The 17,134-nt window shown below is 46.1% G+C and overlaps 1 protein-coding gene across 1 annotated transcript in view; it reads right to left on the minus strand.

Moving 5' to 3' along the window:
* Window positions 1-5,407, minus strand: part of LOC140264161 (neuronal acetylcholine receptor subunit alpha-7-like) — a 64,714-nt gene extending 59,307 nt beyond the window's left edge. Inside the window, exon 1 of the mRNA XM_072359706.1 lies at window positions 4,879-5,407. Within this exon, the coding sequence (XP_072215807.1) occupies window positions 4,879-4,957 (79 nt within the window). The 5' untranslated portion in view covers window positions 4,958-5,407. The remainder of the gene's footprint in view (window positions 1-4,878) is intronic.
* Window positions 5,408-17,134: the final 11,727 nt, after the last annotated feature.

The following is a 17,134-nucleotide window of genomic DNA, read 5'->3' on the forward strand; positions in this document are numbered from 1 at the left end:
AATTACCCAGGTTGGAAAAGACCTTGAAGATCATCAAGTCCAACCGCAGCCTAACCAGTACCCCATCTCTAAAAAAAACCAAAAACAAAACAAAACAAAACAAAACAAAACAAAACAAAACTCTGCTAAATCATATCCCTGAGTACCACATCCAAACGGCTCTTAAACACATCCAGGGATGGCGATTCAACCACCTCCCTGGGGAGCCTATTCCATTACCTAACCACCCTTTCTGTAAAGAAGTTCTTCCTAATATCCAACCTGAACTTGCCCTGGCTCAACTTAAGGCCATTTCCCCTCATCCTATCACTTGTCACTAGTGAGAAGAGACCTGCCCCACTCTCATTGTAAGAACCTTTCAGGAACTGGAAGAGCGCAATAAGGTCTCCCCTCAGCCTCCTTTTCCCCAGACTAAACAGCCCCAGCTTCCTTAGCCTCTCCTCGTAGGGCTGATTCTCCAAGCCCTTCACGAGCCTCGTTGCCCTTCTCTGGACCTGCTCCAGTACTTCCATATCATTCTTGTGCTGAGGTGCCCAAAATATCTGCTCAGGAGTGTGTCCCACACCAGCAATAAATTCCTGTCTACCTCACTCACTCTCTTGGGTGCTGCTGATCACCATTGCTAGCCCTACAAATCTAAAGTAGCTTTACTCCTTCCTTAATTATATTATGCAGACATTAGCTGTCTTTGAACAACCATACCAAGAGTGAAGCAAAGGTTCTGATCTACTTTAATCACACTCTAGAACTGGGAAAATTTTCACTCTCTCTCAATTACAATATATAGCTGAAATACTGCATTTAACCTTCGTTCACACCATACAGTGAAATCAAATGGCATTTCAATACTTCTGTTCCCTTGAAAATCACAGCCATCACGTTTATATCTCCTGCCTTGTGACTAATGTAACTCCTTTCTTAGACTCTGGGAAGAGTTATCTTCCTGCAGTGTGAGAAGGGATGCTGCTGCTTACTGTACCCACTGCACCATACAGACATTAAGTACCCCCATCTTCCTGTGCTTGGAAAAATTCCTGACAAAATTATCTAGTATTTTACTGCCACTGCTAACTCATCCTTTTCTATACCTCTGTTAAGAGAACAAAACAGAGAGAAACAAAAAAACTGGAGTCACCTTTAGAACCTGAATGCTGGGCACAGATTTCTGTTCTGAGACCACTGGATGTCCCCCTGTGCTGCACCATGGCAGAAGGCTCCAGAAGCACCATCCTGTCTGCAACTGTTGCAGACCATAATTCAGATTTGCCTAAAGCTCTGCTTATCTACTGTAAATGTGTTGATCTGTACCTCTTCTTCAGCATTCCTCATCACTGAGAAGAGCAACACCTACTGACGTAGTTGTGCCACAAGCAGTACATTCAGTCCTGTCTGAACCTATGTGTGTGTGTCATCTCTTTGCACACTCAGCATTCAGAGTGATCAGATTCATATAATTCCTATTTTAACTGCCAATTGCATTGTTGTCTTTTGTATAATATATGTACCAGTGGAGTGACACAACTCAAAGAGGATCAGCTTGGAAGAACTGGGCTAAACATGACATTTTAACCTTCAAATGAAGATTGTCAAAGACTACAGATTATCTGACTTGAATATCTGGCTCCGATCTGCAAACATTTATGAGATCAGAAGTTGAAGCCATTCCACTGATCCCCCAAATTGCCATGAAAATACAAGGTATTCTGTGAAGACATAGGACTTCTAGCATCTACTCAACAGTCTCTTTGGACTAAATGAATCTGATCTCCTCAGCTCACTGCAGTTCCACCAGTCCTATTCAATTAAGGTGCCCCAAAGTTTAGACTGCACAAATAAGCATTTAAATACCAGCCTTGATTCTTCCTGCTACAGAGATCTCTAAACTCCTGTCACTAGCTAGCTCACAGTAAAGAAACTGTAGCCTGGCAGCAGAATCTGGCCTTTTGGGACTGTCTTGACAATGATTTTACTGCTGCAGAAACAGCACCTGCTTGCACAGAAGTGAACCAAAACCAGTGTCCTAGTGAGGATTTGCTTCCACAGATCACTAGCTGTGTTCTGATGTGATCAGCACAGCTCTTCTAAGTCTGTAGAACTGTGAGAAAGCATGAAATGAATGTAACATAGGAATTCAATTCTATGGCAAGTGAGCCAAAGAAAAGCTGTTTTACTCAACTGGCGCAAAACAAGTCATGATGGATTATTTCATCATTTCTGTCCTTCAGCTGTTGAGCTTGTTTGCAGCATTCCCTGCCACGGGATGTGTCACATACCGCTTAGCCCTTCCATTCCCTCAGGACTGCAGAGGAGGAGCTCTGTCCTTACCTTGACATTACCTTGGCTGGATTTTTCAAAATCACATGGTCAGACTAAGGCCCTGATGTCAGCAGTTAAGTGGCCTTCCCTTAAAACAACAACAACAAAAGGATGTACATAAAATAGTAATTAGAATACGTGGGTTAGCTGAAGATTTTCAGCTTGATATTCAGCAAAGTGTGTGTTTAACTTGGATGTTTAAACCCAGCAGAGGACTGCTCTCTGCGCTGAAGGTAACACTTCCAGGGGAGGCTAGGTCTCAGTGTGGTCAATGGAATATATTTCCTGGGAGAACTCCGTTGCAAGTCTGCTTTACCCCAGCTCTCAGACGGCATCACGCATGAGGCAAGCAGTAGGTGTGGTTCTCATCCCCTCCTTCCCATCCTTCCCTGGAGCAGTGTTTTCCAGACATTCCTTTTGAGACTGCTATGTATCCACTGGATTCACAGAGTACTTCCATCCTACAGATGTTCTTTCAGACTCTGCATAGGCCTGGAAGGGACATCTGGCTATGAGAAAGGTAATTTGGGATCCAAGGAAGCTCATGACCAGTTTGTCTATCTTCACCAGGTCATATAGCCCAAAAAAAAGCATCACTAGCTCCAGGCACTTTGGGAAGAAGGGGTGCAATGACCTAACAAGAAGGGCACAACTGTCAGGGCTCCCAGCAGCAGAATAAAGCTGCTGAAGCAGAAAGTCATGGAAAGGACTGTGAAAACAAAACAAAAAAAGACTGGGTTCTATTGATTTTTGTTGCTTCTGTTGTTGCTGCATCTTGCCATTATTTTTCCTAGTCATTTTTACAACTATAGGCTGGCTCTCCGGAAGCTTTCAGTCATGAGAAACTACTACTACTGTGAATCTTGTTAATCAAACCAACAGTACCTGGGAGTGATGTTAATTATGACAGGCTTGCTGCAACTTCCATGCACTGAGCAGTCCTGTGGGAGTTCATCTAAAGTTCACTACTTAAAAGACTCTGCTACTGATATGCTAAGATCATCTCAATTCTTTTTTTTTCTTCTGCCCCAACTGCCCAATTGCCGTGGCTTTTCTTTTTCTTTAAGAAAACAGATACATCCATAGTGCAGAGAGTAAAAATGGCCCATCTTCATTAAAGGTTCATTTTATGCAGTATTAGCAGTTATCTGTAAAAGTACATACTTGTAAACTTATGGTAAAAGCACCTAATAAAAAATCCTCTCAATTATTTATAAAAGCAGTTGGAGTCTTCAAGTGCTACTCATGGAAACTGAACATCCTCCTTGGTGAATTAGTGATCACTCACTATTTGAAAGGACATATTTTGAGTGCCTGTAATAGGACTGAATATAAACAGAGCTAAATCAGTAACTAGCAGCCATCATTTGGATTTTAGCTCAGCTCTGAAGTAGCACAGAAATATCTTACAAAGGTAGCAAGTCCCTTAACTTAGCAAGGTGGAGGGACATTTTCTGAAATACCGCTGCTGCATCAGGCAGCTGAAATGTGGAACTGTAACAGTGAAATGCTGTTGTTTTGCAGACTCAGGTGAACCAGCGAGGAATTATCTGTAGTGCAACATCACATACAGGTAATTCTCCTGTGCTTCTGCACTTCTGAAGCATAGGAACTACATTCTCTGCTTTAAAAAGACAATCCCCTTTTCTCTATGCAGAAACCATGGACAGCATGACACGGTCTGACACACTGCAACACTCAGTTTTAAAATTCACATTTGTTCCAGGTATGCATGCTTCATATAAAAAGCTACTGAAGCATATTTTGTGTAGAGACCTGAGCATCTTTAAAAACTATGGATTTCAGCTTCCCTTTCCACTTCAAAAATCTTTAGCATTTGCAATCCTTTGTGTTTTGGAACACAGGTATTACTTGTAACATGCTGAAACTTCAATAGACAGGTTGGTCACAGGTGACACCTCAGCCTGCAGGAGCCCATTACTATTTTCATTAGATATTCCTAGTTTACGCCCATCACTGTCTGTTAAGATTCTTACTGAAACAAACTAAAAGGCAGAAGAGAAAAACATTAAATTACAAACAGTAAATTCATGTGCTTATGCAGCTGCAAGCCTTACCAAATCATGCTTGCAAAGTAAACAGTTAAATTTTTTCTCCTGATAGTATTTTCTTTGTAGAAAAACACTCCTCCAGCAACATACCTACGGGGTTCTCACAGCCATCCTCTACACCCTCAGTTTCTCATTCTCCACCAAAATAAATAAATAAATAAATAAATAAATAATCGTTGATAAAGATTTAAAGAGAAAGAACACCTCTGTCCTCAAATGCAATCATTTCAGTTTATTTCACAGTGTGTGAAAACAGCTCGGCTCTCATTAAGAAAAGCACAAGTCTTTCTTTCTTGAGAGAAGGTGCTCAGTATAAGATGCACAGACTTAGCCAAACTGATTACAAAACTCCCCTCAACTTCAATACTGGGTTCTGATGAAGTTTAAACTACACACAGATAAGAGACCTGTAAACAGAGTTGGGGTGGGTGTGACTGGTGTCTAGAGGGAAAATAATAAAGATGGACCACCACATATGAGCTTATCTTACCTTTAAAGAAAGACAGGAACAAGGATGCCCAGAGACACAGTCCAGAATAAAAATATCCCAAACACTTTTCAGTAAGCATTGTCCAAACTGACTGCCTATCCTTTCCTGAGCAGAGGGTAAAAGAAGATGAAGTCCAAGGGAGAGTCTGCAGTGACTGATGGATTTGGCAATTACAGTAATAAGGCACCAAACCAGCTTCCCACCAGGAGAGAGATGTGCATTTTCTTGTGTGCTTCTCCAGTCCCCAGAAACCAAATCAGCTCAGTGCTGGCTCAGTAAATCCAAACACAAAGGGGCTAGCTACTTAGCCCAGGACTGTGAGTCCCAGGCACTCTAAGTCTTTCCTTGATCAGAAGCAAATGACAGCGATCGTCATACACAGCTGTGTGTGTGCTGCACAGAGGGGGGGCACTGCTGCCAGGGAGATGCTTTCCACATCTCCACAGATTGTACCTAACTCGAGACAGCACGTCTGCAGTGTTTCCAGTGCTTGTGCTCGAGTGCCTCTAGAGCTGCTTCCTAGAAAAATGAGTTTGTGTTCCCCTCTGCTTTCTCTCAACTGCCTGTGTAACCTGAAGTACACACCTGTAGCATCATCTCCCTGAGATTTCTCTGCCCTCTCCCAGGAGAGGTAGCCCAGACACAGAAGCTGGGAACATCACCCTTGTCAGTCTCATGCCCTCCTCAGTGTACCCCTTCCTGTGAGCACTTCCACAAAAGGCAGATAGTTGTCCTCATTCCCCCTTCTCCACCTTCCCACTGCTGATAGCTTTGCAGCTGGAAATTTTGCAAACACCCTGGGCTCCCCAGCTCAGTTGCTCTGCCTCCCCACTCCACTCAATTCACTGGCCAGACAGAGGCAAGGCAAGAAAAAGGTGTGAATACAATTAATGACATTGAACTGTTTTTTTCATTGTTTTTACATCTTCTGCATAGTCACCTACTTGTCTTTCACTGAAAACAATGTCTGAACACGAAAATATCATGTAGTATTTAGGCAATTTTGCCAGCCTGTAGTCTGTGCTGGATTTCAACAGGCATTGTCTCTGTCCAGGGACAGAAGGGATGTCCTGAATTTTTCTGCCAGCTTTAGCCAATGGACTTTTCAGCTTGGTTTGAGAGTTCTTGCCACGTTTCCCTTCAAAACACAACCTCAATCCCCAGGGGCAATGAGTCCCTCCAGGGCACACACTCAGTCTCTGCTTGTGGCTGTCCAGCTTTGAGTTGTGTACCACTGGGACACAGGCAGAGGGGAAAGGGGCTACATCTTCTGTACTTACTGGTGGCTGGGTGAAAAGAACTGTAGCACCCACACATTTAGCTGTCTGTTAGCACTCTGCCCTCTTTTCTTCCACTAAGCAGAGCTCCTAGAGAAACTCCATACAGGAAGTATCTAGCAATACGGCTCTGTCTTTGAGTAGGATCTGACAGGGATATAGAGACCACCATCCAACACCGTAATGCAAATAGTACCATTTATGGGCTGGCAGAAGCCAGGCTAAAGCTGGAATTTTGCAGGACAACTCCTGCCAAGCCTGGATATCTCCTCAGGAATCAGAGTAGCTGCTTTTTGTTCACTCCAGTCACTTCTGTCATGCTGCACACGAGGTAGAAGACAAAAGTAATATGTGGGGATGGATGAGGTGTTAATTCTGTAATGACATCTGTTGCTATCAGACAGTACTCTTGCACAAGGGTGCTGAGATGCTGAGGAGCAAAAGGGTGCTTGATGCTGAGACATACAAAAAACCTTCACATTTTGTTAGGGCCACAAAATTGAGAGGATGGACAAAAAACAGATAGTTCAAAGATAATGAAGTATGCTCTGAAAAGCAGACATAGTAGATTAAACAAAATACTCTGATACGTTTCCAACAATAATCTTCACAATTTGCCCAGAAGTTCTTCTGAAATGAATCAAAACACACATTCCTAGGGTACACTTTGTCCAGAAAGAGAAGACAGACTGTTCACTAATGTATTAAAAAAAATAAATACAGAGAATCAAACTCTGGCCCCAGTGTGGCAAAGGGGGAATGAGGGAGTACATTGTTTGAAGGAAATGATTAAATAGGTAACTCCAATAAGAGAATTACAGTAGGGTAAAGAAACTTTTGCAATGGTATGAAGAATCAATCCTCAACCACATCAAGACAAGTAAAGAGATGCAGTCTGCAAGAAAATTGCTCTTACAACAGGTGAAAAAGCAGCATTAAGTGAGTCTTGAAGGCTTGCTAGTGCCACTCATGGGGAAGTTAATAGTATGGACTTCGAAGACTGTGGGGGAGGAGCAACACGCCAATACTGGAGAATATGCCATTAAGGATCAGATACCTTGAAACAGTAACAGAGAGTTGTGAGGATGCACACATGTATCCCTTTGTGAAATGGCATGGATAATAACATCTGATTAGAAAGGGTTGTAATTTGAGTGTATGTGAACAGAACTCACTAAACTGCACTGAGAAACCACAAAGTGATAATGCTATAGAGGAAGATAACCATTAGCTGCATTAAACGGTAACCAATCACAGACAAGACTTCTGACACAAGGAGTTGGCCTGAAAATAAGCAGAAAAGCAGCATGAAAAATTGTGATAAGAGAGCAGTAAAGAGAGAAGCAGCCATATCATTTGACAGTGCTAGAAGTAAAGCCTCTAGCACTGCACCCTATGCTATGATGAAGCAGCAGCCCCACCAGTGCCATAAGCAGCCTGTCCTGAAGGTTGAGGGCTGCCAGATGGGATGTGACATGTAGAACCAGCCCAGGTGTTTCTCCTACTGGGTTGGGCAGGCATAGATTACAGGGAGCAGCATGGGTGCACATGAAGCTTAAGCATCTACATCTGCTCTCTGAGCATAGAGGAACGGCTCACTTTCTGTAACTGAACATCTTTAGTCTAGGAGAAGGAGGACAGAAATGGTGCCACTCTGGTGCCAGGCATGTGCAGCTGCATGTTACAGCACAGCTAGCAAGGGGATGTTAATGGTGGCAATGATGCTAAGACAAAGGTTTAGTAAAGCACACTCTGAAGTCTTTCAGGGTAATAGTGAAGGCATCTTTGAATGCATGGCAGAGGACAAGTGTATTTGGAAAAGAGAGTAAAACATAAATGCAAGCCCTGAAATCAAGACAACGGTATATGCAGAAATGTTTATTCTTAAACACAGGAGTGCCTAGTCAGAGTGGATATTGATCCTTTCTGTGATTCACAGGTTATCTATCTGGATACACACCTCATTGCCATTTTCTCTCTGGCTGCATTTGTTTACACACTTGCAAATGAATTCAGATTCCTGTTATGCAGCAGGTAGGTGGGAATAGAAAGCAGAATAGTTGGGTGGACACTTCAGTTCCGGCTGCTCCAATCCATCATGTTGCTCCACTGCTCCTGTCCTCATCTCTATTCAGCCACAGACTTCTGCCCTCGCTAAAGAAATTTAAGATTTCCTCACAGGTCCTGTGTTTCCTTAATCCACATACAAGTTAGTTTCACTTAGCCCAGAGACACTGGGGTCCTGGTGCTGGATATCCTTACATCTGAATGTATCAATGTCCCTGTCAGAGATGTCTGTGAGTGGCTGCAGGAGGTTCTGATGCACCAGGACTTCTAACAAGATGTTAGGTTAGAGACATGAGAATTTGGAGTCGGTACAAGTGGCCCTTGGTGTACAAGGAAGCCAACCTGCTGCTTTGGGTTTATGTGGCAAGGTTTTGGTAGTGTACGGAGCTAAAGGGGTGGCCTTCCCCGTGAGAAGAGACATGGGACTGTCTCCAGACATAGCCAGTTCCATCCAGACCTAAAAAAGACCTGTCACTGGCTGGAACTGAACACCTCAGCAATCCTGATGGCACTTCTGTGATAACAAATTTAATTAACGGGGAAAAAATAAAATAAACTACTGCACAGCAGCTGTGGTGCAGGAGAGAGTTGTGAGATAAACAGCCCTGAAGAGAAGAAAGAGGGGAGGGAGTGCTTCTCACCAGAGAAGTGTCCCTGTGGCCTATGGAGGAGACTAGCAGGCTGTCCCTGTGCAGCCTGAGGAGGACTGTATTTGAACAGCCTTTGATGGACTCCACTTGTTGAAGATCTGTCCTGAAGGAAGCTGCAGACCATGGAAAGCCCATATATGAGCGGCTCCTGGCAGGAACTGTGGCCTGTGGGAGACCCATGCTGAAGCTGTCTATTCCTGATGGACCGTACTCCGTGGAGTCTGCTTTGCCTGCAGCAGTATTTGTTGAGCAATCTCCCTGTACTTATCTCATCCTATGTATTTTCTCTCCCACTCTTGCTGAGGAGGAGGCACAGCAGTGGCTTGGTGGGTACCAGGTGGTAAGCCAAGGGTAACCTACCCATCATACCTACCTTCCTGAAGGCAGCCTCAGGGCTGAGCACAAGGTGCTCCCCGTGAGACACCAAGCTTGCCAGTGTCTCTAGCTTCAGAAATCCATGTCTTCAACAATAAACACTCAGTGGTATCAACACAAGCTCAGTAGCTAAGTGTGTACTTACTCCCAGAATGCTGAGACTGTCCAGGAGCCACACTATGAGATCAGCTGTCCATACCAAAGCCACGCAGAGCCTTCCCAAGACCATCCAAAGAAGTGACACGATATGTTTCCAGTGAATCACGTGCAAACATAGTAATTAACATCTCTAGAAAAGGAAAACCTTGCCACACGGACACCAGTGATACATGTATCTAAAACTAAATGCAATGTGTTCATAAGCAGTTTTATCTAGTTTTATATAGTAGGCAATTACAGTACTACCATATTGGTAAACTATACAGAAAGATGTCAGACAAACACAAACAAAAGGCTGTAGGCAACACTCACAGACATGAAAGTCACTGCTGACCCTCTATTAAGTTCCATTGTAAAGCAAATCCAGAAAGTCATGTCAGTAAAACTAGGGATAACTAATTGCTTCCTATTAGCTCAGCCTCAATTATTTTACCCACTGTAGTTTCATGTTGCACTTCCTTCAATAATTTTTAAAGTAAACACAGGCCTAATTAGATTACTGTTTGTTGTAAACCACTTCATGATCAGAAACTTCAGAAACTTCCACCCTTCCCTGTGCTGAGCCTAATCCAGGGACTTCCTGACAATTTCCCATTACCCTTTGAGACATTTTCAAGTGTCCCATTTCTTAGTTCTAAGAAGTTCTGCTAGTATGGATAATCTGCAAGCTGCAAGGTGGAAGGCAAATGAACAGGCCAGATGAAGGGCTGATGAAGCTGCTGAAAGGCAGCCTTCCACGTAATCATTTTCAGAAGTCATAACTAGAAAACTGTAAAACTTGACTTATTACTTGCTTCCCTTGAGGCAAAAATCACTTGCTTTGACAGCCTGTGTTTAGTTTTAGTCACAATTGCGTACATGCAGCACCAGCTAAACACAAAATGCCTGTAAAGTGCAAGAGTCAGGACAGGGGAGGATGCTCGCTCTGCCTGTGGGCTAATGTACCAGATGGGTAGCTTTGTTTTTTTCCATAGGACTATTTAAAACCAAGTTTCAACATGTTGCAGGTCCTTCAGTTATGCAAGAATGCCACAGTAGGAGTAACCACACACTCTGGACAAAGCTCCTGCGCTGCTGTTTACAGCAACTCCTCAGGAGGGGAAAATCACCATGTTTAGGGGTCAGATCCAGAGACAGATGGAGACTAAATCTATTTCCACTGGGCTTCTGAGAAGGAAAACACACATACAAAAAAAAAAAACAAAAAACAAAAAACAAAAAACAAAACAAAACAAAACAAACAAAAAAAAAAAAACAAAAAAAAAAAAAACAAAAAAAAAAAAAAACAGGCAAAATCACATATTCAGCCCAATGGTGGAATGGATCATACCATGTTTCCAAACATCAGCATCTGGAGGGAAGGCACTACTCTGTAACATGACACATTGAGCAGTCTCAGTGCTGCTAATGAATTTTTGCTACTCCAAGAGAAAGATCCTCACCATTCATCCAGTGGAGTGTCCAGAAGCGTAACTTGCATCTCCTACCACTTCGAACAAAACCGTATTTCCTTCCTCACACATCATAACTGACCAAAAAAGTGCTTAATGCAGCGAACAATATAAATTTGCAGCAATCCCCTTCCAAAGAGGCTGGGAGATGCCTCCTGATGATGGCATGAATCGGTGGCTTATTTCAACACTTACTACAGGTATTTTGCCAGAGCAGTAAGTTGGCAAAAAGATACACTCTCAGTTATTCAGCTGACTGATTTCACTTGCTTTCATTATGTGCTTCTTCACCTATTCCTTTTTCTCAGTGATTACATATCCCAGGACAGAAGCAGCCTTGAGCAATCCATATTTTGGGGTCAGCTCCTGGGAAATTAGGGGTTGTGCTTGTGCATAATGATACCACATCTGGTCCTTGAGAACTTACCACTGGAAGTGTGGAAGTTGGAACAAACCTGGTCACAAACTCCATTATTTGAAGGCTCTCCTTCACCAAGTCGAGCAATATAGCAGCAACAATGTGAAGTGTCACATATGGTTACAAGCCAGAGCATGTGTTCTCCTTTGGGTAACCACAGCCTTGAATGTCATTCCAGTAAATTACGTTAGCTGAGCTACCACCCCTCCCCAGGGCAGCTTACTGACTCCTGTCTCAAGGTAAGACTGCTCAGTCCACATGGCTTGCAAACAGAATCAAAGCTACTTACTGGTTTCTTAATTACATGCCATTAGCTGTCAGATGACTTGTGCTTCTAGCCCCCTAAGAGACCCTGTGCGGCAGCTGGGGAGGGCAGGCAGGCTCTGCCTTAACTTGGGTGCCCAAGAAAAATGCAGTGCACAGTCTTGGCAGCATCCTGAGCTCGAAGTACCCCTACACCACCACAAGAGAGAAATACAGCATTATTGCCCTTCCATGTTTAGAGCAACATCTTCACTCTGTGCTCCAGGCACATCTGCCCCTGGTCCTGAAAATGAGTCTGTGGCTATTGGAAAAGGAGTAAAGTGCCTGGCAGGTATGAAGCACTTCTCCTCCCCGTGGGCTGAGCATTCTACCTGAAAGGCCTCGTTCTGTCTTTCCTCCACAAGGGAGAAGCAAGAACACCTGACCACGGCCGGCTGAGAGCTGTCTGAGCCCTCTCCTTTCTGCCCCTGCGCTATGGTTGCGGCAGCTCATTTAGCCTGAACCACAACAGGGCACTGTGGCAGCAGAGCTGACAGTATGTCCTTTGGAGGCCTGAGGAGCCGCTGACACTACTACGGATGAACTCTTCCCGTGCCTGTGAGCCTTTCTCTCTTCCCTCACAGCCTACGCCGCTCGATGCCAGACCGCAGCTGCGTACGAAAGCGTAACCCAATGGCAGCGAAGAAAGCCCCGCACAAAGGGCACAGCCACGCGCATGCGCAGTGCTCAAACCTCCCCTTCCCCCGCGCTAAGCCCACGCAGCGGGCAGAGCCATGCGCACGCGCACTACTCCTGGCCGCTAATCGAGTACAAACAGACGCATGCGCAGTGGCCGCTCTCCATCCTACGGACAGGGCCGAGCGCATGCGTACGCACAGTACGACTGACGTCATCCACGGCCGCCGGCGCAGGCAGCCTGTGATGCCTGTCTGCCCCCGCCTCACCATTCCTTCCTCGTCCCCTCCGCCGCCGCACCACCGCCCCCGTGCGGTCACGGGCTACCGATTGGCCAGCCGAGGAAGCGGCACTGCGCATGCGTGGGGACGGCGGGTGTAGTGGTGGCTCTGAGGGTGTTGGTGTCGCTGTCTTCAGCAAGCAGTTCAGGGCCCCTGAGATAGTTCTCGAAGTGACTGAAACTGCTCCCGGGCTCCTGATCGCTGCATGACTGACCCCAATGACCTCAGTTTGTGATATGAACCACAAATACCTGAAAAACCTGCTCTGAGGCTTCATGTACAGCACTTCCAGCCCTATGCAATGGAAGTATCCCCAGTGTTGTCCAGTCCTGTCGAAGGGCCCCAAAGCATTGCCAGAAACTGTTTCAAAGCCCTCAAAGACTGCTCCTTAGTGCTGTCATCAGTTTGTACAAAGCCTACTCAAAGACACTCAAAGACCTCCCTGTTGCCCTAAACACGTCTAATGGTCCTAAGGAATCCCAAACCTTGCTTCTGAGCTCCTGAAAGTCTTACCCTCTGCTAACCCACAAACCCTAACTTACCACAGACACCCCTTAATTCTTCCCCCAGGCCTCAAAATAACCACAGGTCCTTCCCAAGGAGGAACCAAATGACCCCAATATACTCTATGATGCCCCAAAGTCTTCAGACTCTGCTTCCAGGCCCCCAAAGACTTCCCCCAAACATCCAGAAGCCTTTCCCTTGAGCCCACAAAACAAAAAAAGTCCAAGTACCCACAAATACCACCCCTAAACCAGTTCAAGAGACACAAAACACCTTAAACTCTGTTTTGGAACAGCCCAGACTTCCCCAAAGCATGCCTAGGGGACCACAAACACAGTCCCAAAGCTTCCATCAAACTTCGCATATCCTTAAACCCCGTGTATAATTGCTGGCTCCAAGAGACCCCACAGCATTTTCAGGTTTCTCGGTGAACTCCAGATCTGTTCCAGAACCTCAGGCAGACCAGGCTTTAATTCACGACCCCCCAGAGACCAGCGCAAAACCCTTCCGCAGGGCTACAAACCCTGTTGAAAAAGCTCCCAGAAATGTTGCCAGATACACACCCAAGTGCCCCTAAAGACCCCAAACCCAAAAGACACGAAAGTGTGCCCCAAGAAAAGTTTAATCATCTCCTGAGATCTCTCCCAAACACCTGCAAACACAGCCCCAGCATCCCAAGTTGTCTCAGTGCTACTGGGGTCCTGAAACACCCTCGTAACCTGATTTGGGGCACCCATAGACCTCAAAGTCATCAGGGTCCACACTCCAATCAACTGCTACCAAAGAGCTACCAACCCTGCCTCAGAGTTCACCAAGCACACGCTAATCTGTCACAAGGGATCCCCACTGCTAACTCCTGTTCCTGAGCCCTCAGACACAGCTAAACCCTTCCCAAGGGACAATAAACATCCCCACGCCTGTTCCCATGCCCCAGATCAGCCAGCTCTGCTTCCAAGCCCTGAGAGACCTCCCCTACACCAGTACAAACCATACCCAGAAGCCTGAAAAGATCCCAAATCATGAACAAGTGTCTCCAGAGATGCTCAGTTCTGCTTTTGATAGCTGAAACCTGCCCTGTGACCCCAAAACACTCCTGAAACTCCACTTCCAGCATGCTCCAAGTATGCCTCAGGATCTCTGAAGATGAACAAAATCTGTCCAAAGCTCTCCATAGTCCCTTAATAGACCCAAACTCTGAACAAGGGTATTCAAAGAACATCTTAGGGAACAAAGGGGTCCAAGAGAGCTGGTTGCTCTTCAAGAAGGAAGTCCTAAGGGCGCAGGAGCAGGCGGTCCCCCTGAGCTGCAAAATGAGCCGGAGGGGAAGAAGACCGGGGTGGATGAATAGGGAGCTGTTCTTGAGGCTCCGAGAGAAAAAGAGAATCTACCGCCTGTGGAAGGAGGGACAGGCAACTGAGAATGAATTCAAGGAAGTTGTTAGGATGTGTAGAGGTGAAATCAGAAAGGCAAAAGCCCAGCTCAAATTTAACCTGGCCGCTGGGGTGAAAAGGAATAACAAACTCTTTTATAAGTACATTAACAGTAAGAGGAGGACAAAGGAGAATATCCACTCTTTACTGGATGAGGCTGGGAATGTGACCACTGAGGATAAGGAAAAGACGGAAGTTCTGAATGCCTTCTTTATGTCTGTCTTTAAAGGTCAGACCAGTTATCCTCAGGGTACTCCTCTCTCTGAACTGGTAGTCTCGGCTGGGGAGCATGCTAACACCCCTGTGATTCTGGAAGAAACGGTCAGAGACTTACTGCTCCAACTGGACTGCCACAAGTCCATGGGGCCGGATGAGATCCACCCGAGAGTGCTGAGGGAACTGGCAGAGGTGGTAGCCGAGCCGCTTTCCATCATCTATCAGCTCTCCTTGTTGACTGGTGAGGTCCCAGAAGACTGGAGGCTTGCCAACGTGACTCCCATTTACAAGAAAGGTTGTAAGGAGGATCCGGGGAACTACAGGCCTGTTAGCCTGACCTCGGTTCCAGGGAAGGTTATGGAACAGATAGTCTTGAGGGAGATCACGCGGCATGTGCGGGATGACGGGGGGTTAAGGCCTAGCCAGCATGGGTTCATGAAGGGCAGGTCCTGTTTGACCAAGCTGATCTCCTTCTATGATCTAGTGACCCATCTGCTGGATGAGGGAAAGGCTGTTGATGTGGTCTACCTAGACTTCAGTAAAGCCTTTGACACTGTCTCCCACAGTATTCTCCTGCAGAAGCTGTCAGCCCGTGGCTTGGATGGGTACACTCTCGGCTGGGTAAGGAGCTGGCTGGAGGGCCGGGCCCAGAGAGTGGTGGTAAATGGAGTTAAATCCAGCTGGCAACTGGTCACGAGTGGTGTTCCCCAGGGGTCGGTGCTGGGGCCTGTCCTCTTCAATATCTTTATTGATGACCTGGATGAGGGCATTGAGTGCACCCTCAGTAAGTTCGCAGATGACACTAAATTGGCTGGGAGTGTGGATCTGCCTGGGGGAAGCGAGGCCCTACAGAGGGATCTGGACAGGCTGGAGAGCTGGGCTGAAGCCAATGGGATGAGGTTCAACAAGACCAAATGCCGAGTCCTGCACTTCGGCCACAACAACCCCAGGCAGCGCTATAGGCTTGGGGCGGAGTGGCTGGAGGACTGTGTGGAGGAAATGGACCTGGGGGTACTGATTGATGCACAGCTGAACATGAGCCGACAGTGTGCTCGGATGGCCAAGAAGGCCAACGGCATCCTGGCTTGTATCAAGAATGGTGTAATGAGTAGGACTAAGGAAGTCATCCTGCCTCTGTACTCGGCATTGGTGAGGCCTCACCTCGAGTACTGTGTCCAGTTTTGGGCACCTCAGCACAAGAAAGATATGGAAGTACTGGAGCAGGTCCAGAGAAGGGCAACGAGGCTCGTGAAGGGCTTGGAGAATCAGCCCTATGAGGAGAGGCTAAGGAAGCTGGGGCTGTTTAGTCTGGGGAAAAGGAGGCTGAGGGGAGACCTTATTGCGCTCTTCCAGTTCCTTAAAGGTTCTTACAGTGAGAGTGGGGCAGGTCTCTTCTCACTAGTGTCAAGTGATAGGACGAGGGGAAATGGCCTTAAGTTGCGCCAGGGCAAGTTCAGGTTGGATATTAGGAAGAACTTCTTTACAGAAAGGGTAATTAGGTAATGGAATGGGCTCCCCAGGGAGGTGGTTGAATCGCCATCCTTGGATGTGTTTAAGAGCCGTTTGGATGTGGTACTCAGGGATATGATTTAGCAGAGGTTTTTTTTAGAGATGGGGTACTGGTTAGGCTGCGGTTGGACTTGATGATCTTCAAGGTCTTTTCCAACCTGGGTAATTCTATGATTCTATGACAAAAGTCAGTAAAAATCTCCCAGGCAGCTACTCCCATGCTTGATGTGTTCGTGAAGGATCCACCTTTTTAGGTGGAGAAGGTAAATGATTTGCAGCTCAGAAGCCCTGCAGGAGAATCTTTGCCTCCAGACTAACATTGGGTGTGTTCAGGATACCCATGAATTTTTGAGCTGGTTGGCAGCATTCTGTGCAACCAGAGGGCTCCTGGCATTCCTGTTCCCTGCAGAGAGCAACACTTTGGGGAAAGAGGATATATCTAGTTCTTCAGTGCTACAGACCGAGAGGTGCACTAACTATACTCTGGTCTATATCATAGGTGACCCAGTCCTGTAGGTGCTGGCTTCCTATGCTAGTGGGCAAATAGCTGTGGAGGCAGTGGGCTCTGTGCTGATATCCCCCATCAGAGGTGCTGTATGGCAGTACTGGTGACTAGCAGCTCACCTCATGGCAGCTCACCAGACCTCTCCACAGGGCTCTTATGTAGCTGTATAGAGTGTTTTTTGGATTTTTGTTGTTGTTGTTGTTGTTTGTTTGTTTTGTTTTGTTTCTGTACAACTCCTTTTGCCTTCCCCATACCTACAGCTAAATCTGGTCTCTACAAGACAGTGCAAGTGAGAACTGCTTGATCTTAACTGGGTGTAGCATCACTCACCCCTAGGCTCCTGGGAGCTTGAACTTCATTTGTCAAGCCCATGCAGTCCCAAGGGGAGACTGCATCAAGAGGACAGAGAGCTGGCTGTTCTGAGGAGCTGAAGGAAGCCTACAGCCATCTCCTACCTAGTAGAGTTGCTCTTGAG

The sequence above is a fragment of the Excalfactoria chinensis genome, chromosome Z (assembly GCF_039878825.1).
Source record: "Excalfactoria chinensis isolate bCotChi1 chromosome Z, bCotChi1.hap2, whole genome shotgun sequence".
NCBI lineage: Eukaryota > Metazoa > Chordata > Aves > Galliformes > Phasianidae > Excalfactoria > Excalfactoria chinensis.